At 35.5% G+C, this 18,263-nt stretch overlaps 1 protein-coding gene across 8 annotated transcripts in view; it reads left to right on the forward strand.

Moving 5' to 3' along the window:
• Positions 1–5,900: 5,900 nt before the first annotated feature.
• synrg (synergin, gamma) overlaps positions 5,901–18,263 on the forward strand; it is a 47,846-nt gene continuing 35,483 nt past the window's right edge. For 4 of the 8 annotated variants that reach the window (XM_026282635.1, XM_026282636.1, XM_026282638.1 and 1 more), the window contains exons 1-8: positions 5,901–5,978; positions 11,837–11,877; positions 12,012–12,142; positions 12,242–12,369; positions 12,451–12,556; positions 13,190–13,301; positions 15,406–15,693; positions 17,480–17,755. In XM_026282635.1, coding sequence (XP_026138420.1) covers positions 5,944–5,978; positions 11,837–11,877; positions 12,012–12,142; positions 12,242–12,369; positions 12,451–12,556; positions 13,190–13,301; positions 15,406–15,693; positions 17,480–17,755 — 1,117 coding nt within the window. In that variant the 5' untranslated portion in view covers positions 5,901–5,943. The remainder of the gene's footprint in view (positions 5,979–11,836; positions 11,878–12,011; positions 12,143–12,241; positions 12,370–12,450; positions 12,557–13,189; positions 13,302–15,405; positions 15,694–17,479; positions 17,756–18,263) is intronic. The other 4 variants (XM_026282642.1, XM_026282643.1, XM_026282640.1 and 1 more) reach the window with 3 other exon arrangements.

The following is an 18,263-nucleotide window of genomic DNA, read 5'->3' on the forward strand; positions in this document are numbered from 1 at the left end:
CACTTCGATGTTTGTTTTTAATGTTGTCGACTATGTTCCCACTGCCAGTTGACCTGAGGTTACAGTGCTGGTTTATTCTCTGGATTTATACCAAATGTGATTCTGTCCACATTGTATTATTTTTGTATAAAATGAAATCAGTCTTTTAAAATCATTATTTATGCTTTACGAAAAAAAGAAAGTAAAGTTTTTTTTTTCTCAAGATTGAGAATTGCGGTCTGTCTCTGATTTCAGACGTAAAAGTAGATCATATTGTATGAATTTCCTCATACTAAATTTTATACTAGTGTTTGCCCAACTATTAAGCAGTTTTACTGTCTATTGCATCATTTTTCTTTTCAAGATGATTATTTCTCTGACATGGGTTTTACTAGCCGTTCCCTCCTGCAACAATAAATCTTGTTAAATCATGTAAACCTAAGGATGAAGAGCTTGTGGTAATCTCAAGCTTAAAGGTATAGTTCACCTAAACATGAAAATCATCTTCATTTCTCATTCCAAACCTGTAGGAGTTTCTTTCCTCTGCTGAACACAAAAGAAGATATAAAAAAAAATGTTGGCAACCAATCTTTTAAAAAGCAGACGGTACCCATTGACTTTCATTGTATTTTTAATATGCAAGTCAATAGTTACCGCCAACTGTAACATTCTTCAAAATATCTTTGTTTTCAACAAATGAAAAAAATTCACACAAGTTTGAAACAATGTGAGGATGAGTAAATGATGACAGAAATTTCATTTTTGGGTGAACTATCCCTTTAATAGTCCATTTTAGGAATTAATTTTAGGATTTTTTTATATCCTGGGGATTAGGATCATGTCAGGATTGAGTCTGGGAAAAATGCTGGATATTTCATTTATTTTGTGTTGTATTTTCTTCGGCAGCTCGAGTGAGGATAAAGAGCATGTCTGGAAGAAAACCTCCCTGTTGCATTTTCTTTTCCTCCTACAGGTCTGAAACAACAGTTTTTCAAATTCTCCACAGAGAATTAGCTATTACTAAACTTGGAGGATGAGCTGCATATTGTTAATGGGAATGAACTCAAGCCAATGCCACACAGTGAGAGTGGCCACATTGTTGGGGTGGAAGAGTATGCTGGGAAAACATGGCTCCCTCAAATGAATTTACCTCATTCTGCTCAAAAAAAAAAACACACAACATTTGCTTATTATACAAGAGCCTTTTTAATAAAACTCTATTTTTATTTAATTAACTCCATATTCAAAGTTACACATTTTGTCTGTGTATATAGAAATTACTCAGATTTTACTGTTGACTCTTTTGTCTTTCTAGAGGAAATTTAATATTCAGCTAGCATTTATTTCATACTTGTGAATACATACAGCTTGACTGGAAATTATGCTCATAAAAAAATCCATACAGTAATAATATTTTCTGATGTTTCCTTTCTTCAAACTTCACATCTCACTTAAACTGTTTCCTTTTTAATGAAGTCTACTAACCATTCAAAGTTTGTCAAGACAAATGTGGGACAGTCGTATATTTGTTTTAAAGTCAATATAAATCCGTTTTATACAATACATATTAAAATAGTTTGGGTTGATTTTAAGGGTTAAAAAATTAATATGTGTGTACGAGGTCTTTGAAAGTATAAAGTAAAATAAAATAAAAAGTTAGAATAAAAAAACAATCTGTAACTAAACTGAGTCTGTTAGTTGTAATAATCAGTCAATAGCACATGAAAATGACTGAAGACACATCCAGAAGCATATTTTGAGTAAATCAGTTAGCTTGATGCTAATGCTGATCGCAGCTCAAGCTGTAGCCATGTTACACTTATTCTGACTTTAGAACTTTGTTCTGGGCTTTTTTTGTCTTCATTTGAATGTGCCTTAAAGACACTCAGAGTTATGAAAGAGAGCGTCCTGCTGAGTATACACTTGTAACCCAATGATGTTGCCCTGTTTGGTTATCAATGAGGCCTTTGATTTTGCTCCCAGGGAGCCACTAAATATCTTACTGCTGCTCTCTTTTACTGCACTGCCCTTAAAAGAGCAGAGAGAGAGAGAGAGAGAGAGAGAGAGAGAGAGAGAGAGAGATGCTCATTAGCATTCTGAGGAGGTGCTGAGTTAACAATGCTACAACAATAATACAGCAACAACAATGATTATAACTATTATTTGAATTAAATTCAAGGACAGCACTGTAAATGGAGGCCTGTAATTCTTGTATTTAAATAAGACTAATGGCATAAACACAATTAAGTATTAATATTTGCAAAATGATTGACCAATATTCTGCTGTTAATTACTTTATTCAGCACATGATTATTTGTCAGATTTTTGTCAGTCAGTATTATAAGCGCTTACACACAACTGCAGTGCCTGTGTGGAGGTACATCTTTCTTCAATCTCAACATATGTATTTGTTTTATAAGCAATTATTGAGAAAAAACAACAACCTTTTTTCATCTTCCCATTTCTTGTAAGATATTGTATGATTCAAGTGACACAGTGGGGAAGGACTGGATTTGTGCTTCCGGACAAGACTCAGAGGTCAACATGAGAGTGAGACGGACACACAGAGAACAGAGAGAAGGGACAGAAAATGGAAGTTACAAGCTGAATGTAGCTGTGTGTTTAGTGGTCAGAAGAGAATGGGCACTACATCAACTCCAGCTGGGCCCCAAACGGGTTTTAATGGACAGGAGAACCCAGCAGGGGTCAGAGGTCAGGAGGCCAGTCTCTGCCAGGACTAATTGGTAACACTGTTTCAAACTGAGATCAAAATTAGCCTTTGAAGTGTATATTTTTTCATAAATATATACTTGCATATGTGAATATTTATATACACATAATAAATACACACAGTACACACATATATAATGCAAACAAAAACCTTTATTTCGGATGCGATTAATCATGATTCATCATTTGACAGCACTAACACACACACACACACACACAGTATGAATATATGTATATATTTACATACATATAAAATTCAAATAATACATTATAATACAATGTATATTATATATTATATAAAATAATAATATACATATATTAATACACATATAAATGCAAAATATACACACATATGTACATGTATATATTTTTTCAAATTACTGACAGATATATATATATATATATATATATATATATATATATATATATATATATATATATATATATATATATATATATATATATATATATATGTTGTGTGTGTATTATCATTGTATTTTGTGTATAGTGTAACAGTGTATAGATAGATAGATAGTCCAATGTCAAATAGTTCACAAATCCCACTGAATTCACACAGTTCATAAATATCTGAAAACACAGTCAGTGAAATGCATTGACATCTTGACAGCGTTTGGAAGACTTGAGACAAATGAAACAGAGAGGAATAAAAATGTCATTATTAATCACTCATTGTTCCGGGTCTATGAAGAGGAAACACACTGCATTCAAATGAAATCCTTACAGCTGAGAAACTGTATGTAAACAGACATTTTCATGACCCCACAAACTGTGTGACGGAATTGATCATTCCTGCCTTCGTGACACTTTGGTAGTTTATTGATCGATTCTCTACACAGACACGCATAGTGGATTCTGGAATGAGAATGGATCCATTCGGGCTTTGTGTCTAAATGGGAATGAATACATTCGGCCTTTCAGCTCAGAGACGGATCATACTGTAAAAGGCAATCCTGACAGATAGCAGTGTGTTCTGGTGCTGGAGCTGGACCTGCTGATTTATGGTGATTGGTGGGATGCTCTGAGTCAGTCATGGGTTAATGTTCACCTGTGTCACAGAGCCACTGCTGGAACCTGACTGTATTCACATCAGACCCTCTGACAAGACCGGCCTCAAGCTAAACCCACCGCTCTCAGCAGGGAAACTGCGTCCTTCATTGCTCCTCAATGGATCCTAATGGTTATGTAAGGTGGCTATTCAGAAAGCTGAATGGACTTCAGTGGAAGAGAAATATCAATCTTCTCCAATGCATTAACATCTAAGATCTATCTATCTATCTATCTATCTATCTATCTATCTATCTATCTATCTATCTATCTATCTATCTATCTATCTATCTATCTATCTATCTGTCTATCTATCTATCTATCTATCTATCTATCTTTGAAATCAAATGTGTTATTATTTTTATTACTCAAACTTATATTTAAAATAATAATAATAATAAAATAAAATATAATACCTAATTTATTTTTTGACCATATAGACATGTTAAAAATAATATCCTTATAAAAAACCTTATAAAAATGACAAAGCACACCGAAATTGCTAAAATTTTAAAACTAAAATTAAAATGGAGACGAAAAATAAAAAATAAAAACTAATTTGAAATATGAATAAAGCTATAGTAGTATTTCAGTGACATTAAAATAACACTTGTTGAAACAAATCCGAGTTTTTAGAAGTGTTTCGTCACGTTCCACATTTTAGTAACTGGCTATTTATTGAAACCCAAAGGTAAAACTTTTCAAGCCCCATTTTAACTCTGCTGGTGGGAATTATTTACAGTGTTTCGGAGTCGCATTGGTGAATTTCTCGAATTATCCTTAAAATTTGCAAAAAAGTATGTGCATTTCTCAAAAAAATTCGTACAAACAGCACCACAATGGATTACCTGCAAAAGCCTGTAACTTACTCAAAATCTTTAGTTCATCCAAAGTAAGTATCAATGAATATATCAGTGCCATCAGAATGAAAAGTCCCTCTGTCACTGTTCACAAACAAGATGCTTAGTCGTGTTGTCGATATAACAGTGGATTTTTTTAGTATTACCTGATGTAAACTATAGCAACATTTTGGATGACATTCACGAACAGTATAGATTATAAGATTAGATTAGATTCAGCTTTATTGTCATTGCACATGTGAGGGTTTACATGATTATGTATTCCATTTGCTTTTGATGCCATTATGTATGCCATATATCCATTTCAAAAGTACAGATTTACACATTACTGTATGTGGGATATTAATTGAAAGAGACTGGATAGAACTCCCAGTTACACTTTAACTAGTGGTCTGACCAAACAAAAAAGAAGCAGAAGAAGAAAAAAAAAACATTTCAATGTCATTGTCATATAGAAAAGGGAAAATAAATGTGGGCAAAAGATGAAAATAAAAAGAAGTAAATTTTCAGAGTTTGTTATTCTTGTTACAAATTATACAGCTGCTGTCTATACAGTATATGATTTCCAACTAAAGTTTCATATTTCCTTCCTTTTTCAGAGAAATGTTTTATCACTGTTTGATCTACTTACTCTTCATTAGTCAAGATTCACTTGCACTATTAATTATGTTTAATAATGTGCAAAAAATGAGCTTGACAGTTTATGACAACTAAATGAACTATTTTGGATTTAAAGACTTATAGATGAACTGAAGACTAGATGTTTTGAGACGTATTGCACAGAAACTATATAATACATTTTGAGCAACATGACATTAGCAGCTGATAATGGAGGAAACTGCAGATATACACATAATCAATTGCATGAATGTACAAAAGCAATCGCAACATGTTCAAAAGAATGAGAAACTGCTTTGTCCACCCCGGGGACAAACTAGAGCCCATTTAAGATCTGTGGGACAAACACTACAATGGCGCCACCACCTGGGCGATATAGGAACTACATCACCGCACACTGTGCCATTCACAAAACATCGACATGATAATAACATGTAAGATACACACAGTATAATGACTCAAATCTATGTTTACAACTTTTTTATAAAATTGCTATTATATTAAAAAATGTACAACCAATTCCTATATAAAAGGTACTGAACTGAATTGTATCAGTTTAGATGCTTTCCATTATTTCAAGTCACAATGAAACGCTGTTGTAATGGAGGTGACGCAGCTGATGGCGTGACCCGGAAGTGGCGCAGAGCTCAGCTCTCCTCCCGGATGACGTCACTTCATTGAGTTGTTTAAGATGGCGCTTCGGCCCGGATCAGGGGGAGGTGGCAGGTACAGAATTGCACGCTTTAACGCTCCTATATCTATTTCTGTGTACATGTATACACCTGCTAAAGTCAGTATTTGTTAATTCACGAGGCTGTCTGATAATCCAGCGGTTGGTGCCGCGCGGGTTCACTTTATTCAGAGCACCGCGTCTGCTGTGTTAATGGCTGATGCTGGTCAGCTGTGATGTGATGTGACGTTTGTCATACTGCATCGCAGCGATCAGTCGTCACGGTTATATTCCTTTATATTCCTTTTCTTTCCTTCCTTTGTCATACACGGGAATGCATAGCGATTTGTATGGTCAAACATTATTATAATACCGCTTGTGAACCGGCTGGCGACACCCAGAGAAGTGCATTTGTTCTGTCGATTTGTCCTACCCTGTCCGATTTCGTTACCTCCCATTAAAACAGTGGGTAACGTTAGTACAATCCGACAGCCAAAAATGCTACGTGTGAAGTTATGGTTTATTAACCCTAAACTTATTCTTACAATAATGTAAATACAGTATTTGTGTTTCATTCGAGGTTGTAGCTAACGTTATAAGTGGTAAAGTTACAGTTACAGGAAACCAACAATAAATATTTAGTTCTACCTATTAGATTGTGTTTTATCAACGTCTACACCTCCCCCAACCCCAAACCTACACTTAGAGTAATGAAGATACATTAAATATTGTTCAGCATGAGAAAAAAACCATAGACTAGTCTGTATAAGGAAACAACCTGGTGTCAGAACCTGGTGTACTGTCTTCATAGACCGTCTTTTGGAATCCTTGTTTGAATCTTCTTGTTTTTTTCCTTCCAAAATATTTTGTAGTCCTGTCCACCTTTCCCTATACACACGTAGATGATACACATATAAAAACCTACACATAAGTGTTCAAGTGTTTTAATATATATTTTTTTCTTTTATTGATATCATTGCAGTTATCTTTAACTAAATATTTTCATATGAAAACCAGGTTCAGTATCAAGTAAGGATAACTGCCTGGTTTAAGTTTCACAAACCCTAAATATGCAAAATTTTCTGAGAATTTGCGGTTCGTTAAGTCATGTTAATTTATTGAGTTGGTTTAGTTGATTATTGCTAAGAGTTCTGTAACTGCTAATTGTGTGTGTGTTTTCAGAGATTAATTAAAATAAAACTGGTTTCGTAAGAGTCACTTGATCACCAATCGGACTTCACTGTTAGCGCAGTATATATACATTTTTTTCATGCATCTGAGGCACCACTGTGAATGTTCTAACATGTCTAATTCAATTGATTTCCAGAAAATGGAACCTTTCAGTGGAATCCATGCTTCCAAAAGCTTGATTGTTGATTTACAAAAATTTAATTTAATTCAAAATTGTTATATTTATATAACAATATTTATATTTTTATTTAATATTGTTATATTTATTTATTTTTATTTAAAATTGTTTCCTGGTAGATGATGAACATTCATCATAATTTTATTGTGTCATATTGAGGTTAAAAGGAATGGTAGACCAGACCAGAGTCACCCTGACCGGCATGATTTATGCTTGCAGATGAGACTGACTGTGATGTGGATCTTAACAGCTCCCAAATATATTCATAGGTGTACTGTAACTGCAGTGCTGCATTTCTTGTTGCATATATAATTAACCGTATCATCGTCGTATCGCCCTCATGGGTGTCACTGAGCTTACAGATTTTAATATCGGGCCAGTAGGGCACTTTGAATGTTCCAAAGTTTTCATGAAGTAGACCACACCTGTCAGAAAGGATCGATAGGCCAAATTCATGTTTTATTTACCCAAAGGGCTTTAGTGTCTGCTGAACATCTTGAATAATGGATGTCTAGTTTCAAACGGCGCAGCAGCAGGTGATGATGATACCTGCCGTGAAACTAAATGACCACAGGGCTCTACCTAGAGCTGCTTTGTTTTGGAATTATAATAAAAGTTCAACAGCATTATCTGAATTTACATGGAAGCACTTTGGCACTTTTGGAAATGTTGTGGAGCATGGTCATGTGAAGTCAGTGAAAAATTGAATGCTGTTTAGCTGCTAAAGCTGTTTATTAAATGAGAAAAATTGCAAATTGTTTCTAAGAATGAATTTCGATGTAGTTTTTCAATAATTATGTAAGAGGATTTAGCAGTTTTAGTCCATGAAGTTATGATAGGCATTTTCCATATGGTTGCGTCTCTCAAACAGCTGCAGTGGAGGGCATAGGGAGTTTATAGGAACAGGTGTAACTGTATTGTTGCTGCCAACACCCTGAAAGATGCTTATTAGGTCTGAGAGTTCAGAAAAAGGACTGAAGACAGCAATGTCAGAGATGCAACCTGTTATTCTTTTTGAAAGTCACTATATAAATAAGCCTGCCCACCCACATGGAGCCAACACAAAGGTTTTGACAGTTCTCATATTCCCATATCTAGTGCTGGAAGGTAAGAGCTGATAATCACCGTGAACATGATTTAGGGACTCCTGCGTTTACTATTTAGAGCTTTGTTTGATAAAAAAGTTGAATATTAAGTATTTAACGTAGGCTTTAGTGTTGGGCGATATGGTCATTTTTCAAATCGTCATATCATCACCCCATGAGATCGACGATACACTATATTATCGTACATGGGTGGAGCAAGAGAGAGACTCTTTGTTCTTGTCATAGTATAACTATTTGGTGTTTTAAACCGCGCAGGTTCGCGAGAGCCTGTTGAATCACCAGTAATCGAAAAAATATACTTTCAAACATACTGATAAACTAACGTTAAATATAAAAATTCTGTATTTAAAACAGCTAGTTCATGTATAGTCAGACACAACTGTCATATCGCGCATCCTGTGACAAATTTGCCGCATCTGTGCACGGAAGTTATCAGTCTAAATGTTCTGCAAAATCAGTCAACGGTGAAAATCAATAGTAGATTTCTTTTAAAGTCCAACAGTTTAACACTAATATTGGAGATAAACGTACGTGTTAAATATAAAGTATTCAAAACAGGTAAGTTGATATATTTGGAGTAAAGTTGAATTGAACTGATGCATCAGTCATACAGCACTTAGCTTTTTTTGTATGGTGTGCATGAAAATAATAACAAGGCGTCAGAATGAACTTATTATCCATAGTGGTTCTTACGTCTTGTTATTATTTTGTCTTTACTTTATTTGTAACGCCAAGAAAGAGTTAATCGCTCATGTATGAGAAGAGTGCGTTGCCGGGTACCAGCCATTAAATGTGTGGGACACCAAATCCTCGTTTTCTTTCTTTCATTTAATTGATTTAACGAATTATCGGAGTCAAAGCATTGCAACTTCACAGACTACAGGCTCTAATCCTCTTTTTTGCATGCACGCTGTGTGTGTGTGTGTGTGAAATGCGGTGCTGAAGTGAAATAGCTGGGCAGTTTGATAGCCGAATTATAATTGGCCGCCTAATAAAAATAATAATAGTTAATTTAATACATTAATAAGGAGAATGAGGCTAATATCGTCTTGACAACCGAAAGAGACATCTGCTTACGTCAATATCTCTGACTATCGTTGATACACGATACTATCGTCTATCGGCACAACCCTACTAGGGTCTTTGGAAAAAAATGTCCCTCTATCTTAAATTTAGCAAAATTCCCATTTACTGTAGTTTTTAGCTGAAATCGACATTAGAGGCAATAAAACGGCAACCACCTCTATTGCTTTTCATACAAATTGTAATCACATGATTGGATTATTTTTGTGTTTCTTTGCAGAACATCAACATTTTGTTTTGATGATTGCATCACAAAACCAGCTCTATATGTATAGCCAACCCGATTTCACACGGATTTCGTACATATATTACGAGGTGGCTAATTTGTACAAATGCATACCACCTCACTCGTACGAATTTGTATGTTTTTTGCTAAATCGTATGTATTTTATGAGTTCCCAAATGTTTATGGATTTGTACGAATGAATTACCCCTACCCCGCTCCATAACTTACCTGTCACTGGGGTCTAGACAAATCATAAAAAATCGTATGAGTGAGGTCGCACAAATTTGTACGAATTAGGGCTGCATGATTAATCGCATTCGATTGTCATGTGTGTCTCTTTAGTAAAGCTGGGTCTGTGATTAGTTCTAAATATCCATCACCTGCTGACAAGCTACACAATATCGCGTTCATAATTGCAGATGAATCGCATTCGGTTATGAACGTGATATTGTGTAGCTTGTCAGCGAACTATGGCTCTGTGTAGTAAGTGCCGCTCGATTAATCATGCAGCCCTAGTACGAATTATCCATCTAGTAAAATACGTACGAATTGGTCATGAGATAGCATTGTTATGGCTGGTCTGATGTAGTAAACTTGCTCGATACCTCACCTAGTAAAGCACTGCGCTTGCGATACTCTAAAATATAGAGTGAATTATGGTTTGTGGTCAGTCAAATTTGTCTTTTTTTTATGCAGAGAAAGTGAGTGGGAAAAAAATAGTTCATAAAAATTAAGGAATAGTTCAACCTGAAATTCTGTCAACACCTTTGTTATGGATGCATATAATTTTATTTTTATCTTTGTTTTTTTTTAATGATAAGATATTTACGCATCTGCTACCATTATAATGTAAAATGATCTCCATAAAACTTTTGTCAGCTAATATTGATATGATTGATTTTATTTGATTATAACTAATGGATTGACTTAGTATTTAGTAATTAATAATAATAATATATTAAAATTGATTATGTACACGTATAATTAGATTTAAGAGCTGTGATGAGAGGTAGTCTTTTTTGATACAAAAACATATCAACATTATAAAGGCTCTGCTTAAGTGTTATGGAGCCATTAATATTCTGTATCAAATCTGCTGTTTATATGTGTTTCTCAAAGACAAAGTTCTGTCAGTTAAGCTGATTCTCAGGTTTTATAACCAGGTTTGCTCATGGATGGATTGCTGGATGGATGTTGGCAGTAACAGTTTAAAATGGTGGCTAGACGTGATCTCCCCACCCTGATGTCACAGCCCATCTCTCTTTGAATGTTAATCTGCCTTAATCCACTGTGTTATTTTTTTTCTTCGCCTTCTGTTGTATCTCAGACAGTCTCTGTGAGCGCTGCAAAGCTGTGTGCCTGCAGGCGAACAGATGCAGCACAGACAGACACATCGACTCTGAGCCAGAGAACCTCAGTGGAGTGTTAGCCCACATTTCAGACTATTGGCAAAGCAAACAAAACTAGGCTAACTCTGGATCAGTTGCTTCTGCAGTTAAGACGCCGAATGTGAAATAATGCAAGAGTTTCAAGTTGCAATACAACTAGAAATCTGTATTACGAATGTTTTTTTTTAAAGTTCTTAGTAGTGCTTTTTGAAACATTGGTCTCTTCAATTTATCAGGTACAATATACCATAGTAATACCGTGGGATTGTTTAAAGTATTTTTTATGAATATTATAATTCGGCAGCCACTAGTCAACTAAAACGACTTGATTTTGGTCTGGTGCCTCCTTCAAATTGAATGGGATTTTTTATTCACCAAGTTTATTTACCGCATCACCAGAAAAGGGCTAATTAAACATCACTGACTTAACTCCATAAGGAATCTATTCTATTGAATATTGTTTTTACCTATGAAAGCTGCCAATATTGGAATGATTTGATTTCCACTGCGGCACAATGACTTGAAGTACCTTCTAGAATAATGGACTTGGGCTGTTTCATAAACGTTTTCTCCGTTGTATGATTGATTGGTTGCCTTCGGTCAGAATTTTCCTCCGTCTCTTGAATGCGGAGGGCAGTAGTGTAAAGACATTAACTTCACACTGAAATGAGCTTCAGGGCTTTGAAATGGGCAGCCTGGTAAATGACTATAATATTGAGTGTGTCTGTCTTTTCTCTTTTAGCTTTATATACCCTGTAGGAGGGGGCGTTGGACCACCGCAAGGTAAGCAGCTGACATTTTGTCTGTATTTAGCCTCTTTTTACATTAGATCATTTTGTTGAATAGCTTTCTCCAGTATAACATTTAAATGGAAAAACAATATTTATGTTCTTAAACTTGTAATTTTTTAATGGCAGGAATGATGCCCATGCAGCAGCAGCAGCAACAGCAGCAGGGCTTTCCCATGGTCCAGGTCATGCAGCCCAACATGCAAGGCATGATGGGAATGAATTTTGGAGCACAGATGCCTGGTGCCATGCCAATACAGGTTTGATTTCTTTATGTTAGCCGTCAAAAATGTGGACACCAGAATCACTAATCTCTCATGATTGGGATGTCCCTTATTGACTTGATCTCGTGCTTCTAGGGTGGGATGGCGATGGGCATGCAGACTCCTGGGATGCAGTTCATGGGTCAGCCTCAGTTCATGGGCATGAGGGGCCCGGGGCCACAGTTCCCTGTGGACCTACAGAAACAGATGGCCGAGGAGCATCAGTAAGGCTTTATTCACATATTCACTCTGCCGTAAAGTTGTATGAACACCAGAACTCGTCTCTGATCAGTGTGTGTCTACAGAAAACGTCTGGAGCAGCAGCAGCGGATGCTGGAGGAAGACCGGAAGAGAAGACAGTTTGAGGAGCAGAAACAGAAACTACGTCTACTGAGCAGCGTCAAACCCAAAGTGAGCAAGGCAATGTGATAAAAAAATGACTCTACTTTCCAAATGATAGACCTGTTGTAATTCTAAAATAATTGCTTGGTTAGTATTATTTGGTTTAACCATGATTATTGTGCAGTTTATTTTACAAGAATATATTGGCATCCAAAAAAGGTATTTGGTAGGGAATATAAAGGCAGGTTTATTAAAGTAATATTGAGTTATTATTGCTGCTTTATCACTGTTTGTCTTACAAAGTGTTATTTCAATATCACTGAGATACTATTATAGTTTTTCCTAAATATTTGAAATTAGTTTAATTTTTTTCTGTTTTTGTTTTAATTTCAGTGAGTTTAATTTTTTTTAACATTAAATATTTGTATCGTTTTTTTTAATTAATTTCAATTTAGTTTTTGTAATCAAAAATATAGTGTATAAATATATTTAAATAATATACAAATACATAATATACATTTAAACTAACATTTAAGCAAATAATTTTTTTTTTTTAAATATATGGAATAATATATATATGGAATATAGGGATTTTTTTGTTGTTTTAGTATTACGTAACTATAATAACTTTGCAATATATACTTTTTCTTGCATATAAGCTTCACCAAACTCAACTAATCCAAAATTGCTATTTTTGTACAGACTGGGGAGAAGAGTCGTGACGATGCCTTAGAGGCCATCAAAGGAAATCTAGACGGGTTCAGCAGAGATGCCAAGATGCATCCAACACCATCTTCACAGTCTAAGAAACCAGGTACATCCAGTGACACTGCCTTCAGGCCATTTGCATTTCAAGTCCCTGCTCATGACGTCAAGGGGTGGCCCAGACAGCTTTTGACAAGGCCACGGTGACTGGCGAGCGCTGAAGGACATCACCAGGGGTGCACTCACACACTGTTAAAGGGATAGTTCACCCAAAAATAAAAATCCTGTCATCATTTCATCACCCTCATCTCTGAATTAACTAGAAGGAGGATTTGAAGAACTTTACTGGATGCTGTTTTCTGTGCATTTTCCTACAGGTTTGGGCTGACATGAGAGTGAGTGAAGGATGACTATTTTATTTCTTCAGTGAACTATCACTTTATATTGTTTCTATTCCGTCTCAGTGCAAACACGTCACATCTTTATCACATAGCTGTTTTATTCCCAGCAGCCACCAGGAGGCTCTCCAGATGTTTCCTTATCCTCCATGTATTGGAAAGAAAACTAGTAGTCAGGGTCCAAAATGTATTTGTTGCCCCCTTTGCCAATCGCTGGTGAATTGAGGAAATTGAACTGATAATAAATATTTATTACAGGCTATTTTTGTTTTGGTGGCTTCATGTCAAGTTTGGGATCAGTAAGTTTTTGAAAGAAGTCTCTTATGTACATCATACTTCACTTATTTGATCAAAAGTTCAAAAAAGAGAGAGATTGTTAAATATTATTGCAATTTTAAATAACTTTTCTATTTAAATACATTTTAAAATGATGCAAACTGAATTTCACCATCATTACTCCAGTCTTTAGTGTCACCTGATCCTTCACAAATCATTCTAATATGCTGATTTGCCTTTTTGGAAACATTTCATATTATTATCAATGTTAAAAACTGTTGTCCAGCTTAGTATTTTTATAAAAACTATGATACTTTTTTTTTCAGAAGGAATCAAAAGAACATCATTTATTTGAAATAGAAATATTATGTAGCATTACAAATGTGGCTTTTAATATATTCACACGAAAAATAGTACTGACCCCAAACTTCTATATGGTAGTGTAGATGGGAGAAAGTATTCTATGTCTAATACAAACCTCTAACGGTACCTTTTGAAATGTACCATGTTAAAAAAAAAAGGTTTTAGATTTGAATCGCATGTTTTATCAGTCGGAGGTCAGATTGTCATTCTTAAAATTGGACTTAAACCATGTAATGTTGCGGTTGGTTTATACCTGCCAAATGGCAAGTAACTTTATTCACTCACCAAAGCCACTTAACCTCCGATTTGGTTTAAACGTACACATCTTGTTTAGGGATGCACGATATTGGATTTTGGCCGATATTCGATATGCCGATATTTTCTAAATAATTTTGGCCGATGCCGATACCGATATCGATATATATACAAATATATACTGATAAATTTAAACTTTAATTTTACTGAAGAGAAATTCATGTATCTCTTCTGTACTGATTCTACCATAAATTTATTATTTTACAAATGTAGACAGACATTCACATCTGAAAAACAGGTCAATTATTTCACTTGGAGAATATCGGTTTGGCTCATCGGCAGAAATATTCATATCGGCCGATACCGATGATGGTCATTTTAAGCTTTTATCGGCCGATACCGATGTTGTGCCGATATTATCGTGCATCCCTAATCTTGTTTTACATCCATAATGCCTCATTTTTTAGCAAAACAAAATATAAAAAAAAAAAAATGTATGGATGGTAAGGTATGGATGTTCCAAAGCTGACTGCAGTCATGAATGAGAACGAGACTTTGCTCAAATAATGCTTAAATAGTGATGTTAGCAGAAAAGAAAGGACAAGCATTTCTTAGTCAATCATTCATGTTATGAACAGAAAAGAGTGGCAAGTAAATGGTAAAAAAGGTCAATTTTGTTTTCATGTTGACTTGAATTTATAGAAGTAACTGAAAAATGTATAAACAAGTACATTTCCATTGACATTTTCATTTAAAGGTTGCTTTTGTTTCTTTATGTAAAATAGCAGCCCCACACCTAATCAAATTCAGTACCCTCCCGTTGTTCTTGTAAAGCTGTTTCTCATTGTTTCAGTCTGTCTGTGAGGTCATATCTCATAATGTGTGTTTTGTCTGTCTCACTCTCTTGTTTGGTTTTTGCAGACTCATCGCCATCTCATTCCTCTGTCACCTCTCATACCCTTCCTCCTGCTTTCCCTGAAGAAGACGATGAGTTTAGTGACTTTGTGCAGGGCCCCGTCGATGCCTCCTCCTCGTTCCCCTCTTCATCCCTCTTTCCATCCTCCCCTCACACTAGCCAGCCATTAGACACGGGGCCTGGCCAGCACCCCACTTCCTCCTCTCTCCCTCACTCTGTCCCTTCATCTCTCCCTGTCTCACCTGCCATCCAACACTCTTCTGTCATCTCCAGCTCCCAATCTGCATTCCAAGGTAACGCCCCCTCACGGTTTCTCACTTTGTCATGCCATCACTTGTTAGTACCCATAGTCAATGTTTAGATGCCATAACTACACAACTTAGTGTGCAAAAATTGTTTCACTAAACTGGTAGATTCGGTTCACAAACTAGTTGTAATTTTGAACAATGAGTTACATTTGAAGCTCATGTAAGAGAACCAAAGCTAGCCAAGCAACTCCCATTGACTTGAATGTGAATGGTAAAGGATACCTTTCTTCAGATCTGTTAAACCGTTTTGCCCATAACCGCTATCTTGCTGTGTAGAGTCTTTGACGTAGAGTCAAAAGTCTGTTGAGGTTTGTGATTCAGATATGATGGTCACCATCTGTGAGATTTGCACAGTGAATCTGACTCAACCATCACCCTCCACCTCTCTATGGATTTGTCAGGTTGCAGATTGCATCCCATATGCTCTTAGGATTTAAGCTGGAGTTCTATCAGCATGACAGCACATGCACACTATGGCGATTGTGACAGCGTACTGATAAGGAGCTCAGAGTGAAGCCTGCATGGAAACGTTTGATCGATAGTGTTACCGGTTCAAGTTAAAAACATTTAGACAGAATTTATGCCGTGGTGTCTGTTACCACAGGAAAAAAAAAAAATTGAACTAGAACTTAGAGATGACGCTTTCTGAGGGACATCTACCACTGACTGTGACTCATATTTCATACTTTTAACATACTGTCACTAGAATAAAATGCAAGGCTTTAAACTACTCGTACAACATTTATCAGCCAATTATCTCATTCCTAAAAAATCCTGTTCCACCAAGAGGTCAGTAAATAGAATAGAATTGTAATAGTTAATTTATTGTTATAATATTGCTACATTGCAAGTAAATCACTCACATATGCGACTAAATTATGTCTACTCTAGTGATCTGTACTTTTCAGTTCAACTCAGTGGAAGCACAGTACACCTGTATTTGCCGAACTGTAAACTCTTTGTGAATGCGCATGACTCGCCGTCGCTTTGTGATTAATATTCATGAACCCAGCAGCTCATCAATCCATAGTGCATTGTATATTGTTAGTATGGTTGTAGAATTAGTAGTAGTATTATCTTTTAATAATAATAATTAATATGATCTATTCTTTTTTTTTTTTTTTTACAAAAACCCTCAATGACCAAAAATAACAAATAAAATAAAATCATCACCACCAGTCTTAAGTTCAGTTAAAATGACAAATATGAATTCATAAATGGTTATCAAGTTTTAGTTCTAATCACTTAAATTCTATCATTAAATATAATATTAAAAACATAATATAATGCTTGACTGACTGAATACGAAACGTTCCATAAAAGACTCAACTTACTATTTATTCCAGAAGAGCATCTTGTTAATCTTATGCTCTAAAAAGTTAAATGTATAATAAATTACAAATGTATTTTTAATTAGTTTTTATTTGAATTTAATATTTATACTTTATTAAATGACATTTAAGTATTTATATATTCCGAATTTTCTTGACTTTGTCCTCGATTTTGATTGTTTTTTTCATAAGTGTTGTCATCCTTTATTCTTGGATTCTGTATTATATTCTGTGCAAAGGGAAGCATGTAGTAATGTCTTATTTTAAAGGCAGAATAATGTTGCCTACTTCTTGGAAAAGCTTTTGCGTCTGCATCGCAACTTTGATGCATTAAATGCAATTGGTTTTGGTCTTGTACATTCACATAGTCATGTTTGGAACTCATAGTTAAAATATAAACTACTACAATTCAATATGAACTCTGTCCCTAACTGATTCAGGCCCATCTCTGGAGGAGATGATGTTCACATCTTGTGATTTGACAGCTGATAAGAAGGCCCATGTTAGTTTTAAGCCTCACCAGGCTCTGTCTGAACTGAGTCCCAGAGTTCATGTCACAGCTCAGTTTCACAGCAGCACCAGAGCCCGAAACTGGGCCCAAACTCAAGATGACTTCAATTCAGCCTTCATCTTAGAGACGGCACCTGAGCCTCTACCTGCAACTCAGGCTCCCCCTGCAGCAGATAACCCACCTGTCCAGCCCACTAGCACCAGCGGTGAGAAGAAAACATCTGTGATTTCAGTCACGTCTCTTTTTCGAGCTTCTTCAAATTAACACAACACGCAGCTCGAGACTTCCTGCCCTGCCTCTATTTGCTAATCATGAGATACGCTTGCTTAAGAAGGGCTGATTTCTTACCTGGTTCTTGTTTGAAAAATCTTAATCTTGACCTGATTATATCTAACACTTCTCAATGTATATCCAAGTAACCAAATCTGTCCTCTTACTTCAGCTGTCTTTGCTAAAGCTTCATCCAAGGCATTCATGGAAGAAAATGCATGGGCCTTGAAGACGATGTGCTCTTGAGCATGAACAATTTTCAAAGTTGAATGGAAAAATAGACTAAGATGAAGATAACGTAATGAAAATCTCTGCTGTATAAAGAAATGCCTAATTCAGATCTCCTGCCTACTCTCTTAGAAACTCTTATTTTCTGTCCTGAACATCTGAAATTATCTGAATTTCTAAAATATGTGCATGTTTGGGATATAACATGTATTTAC

This window comes from Carassius auratus, chromosome 15 (assembly GCF_003368295.1).
Source record: "Carassius auratus strain Wakin chromosome 15, ASM336829v1, whole genome shotgun sequence".
NCBI lineage: Eukaryota > Metazoa > Chordata > Actinopteri > Cypriniformes > Cyprinidae > Carassius > Carassius auratus.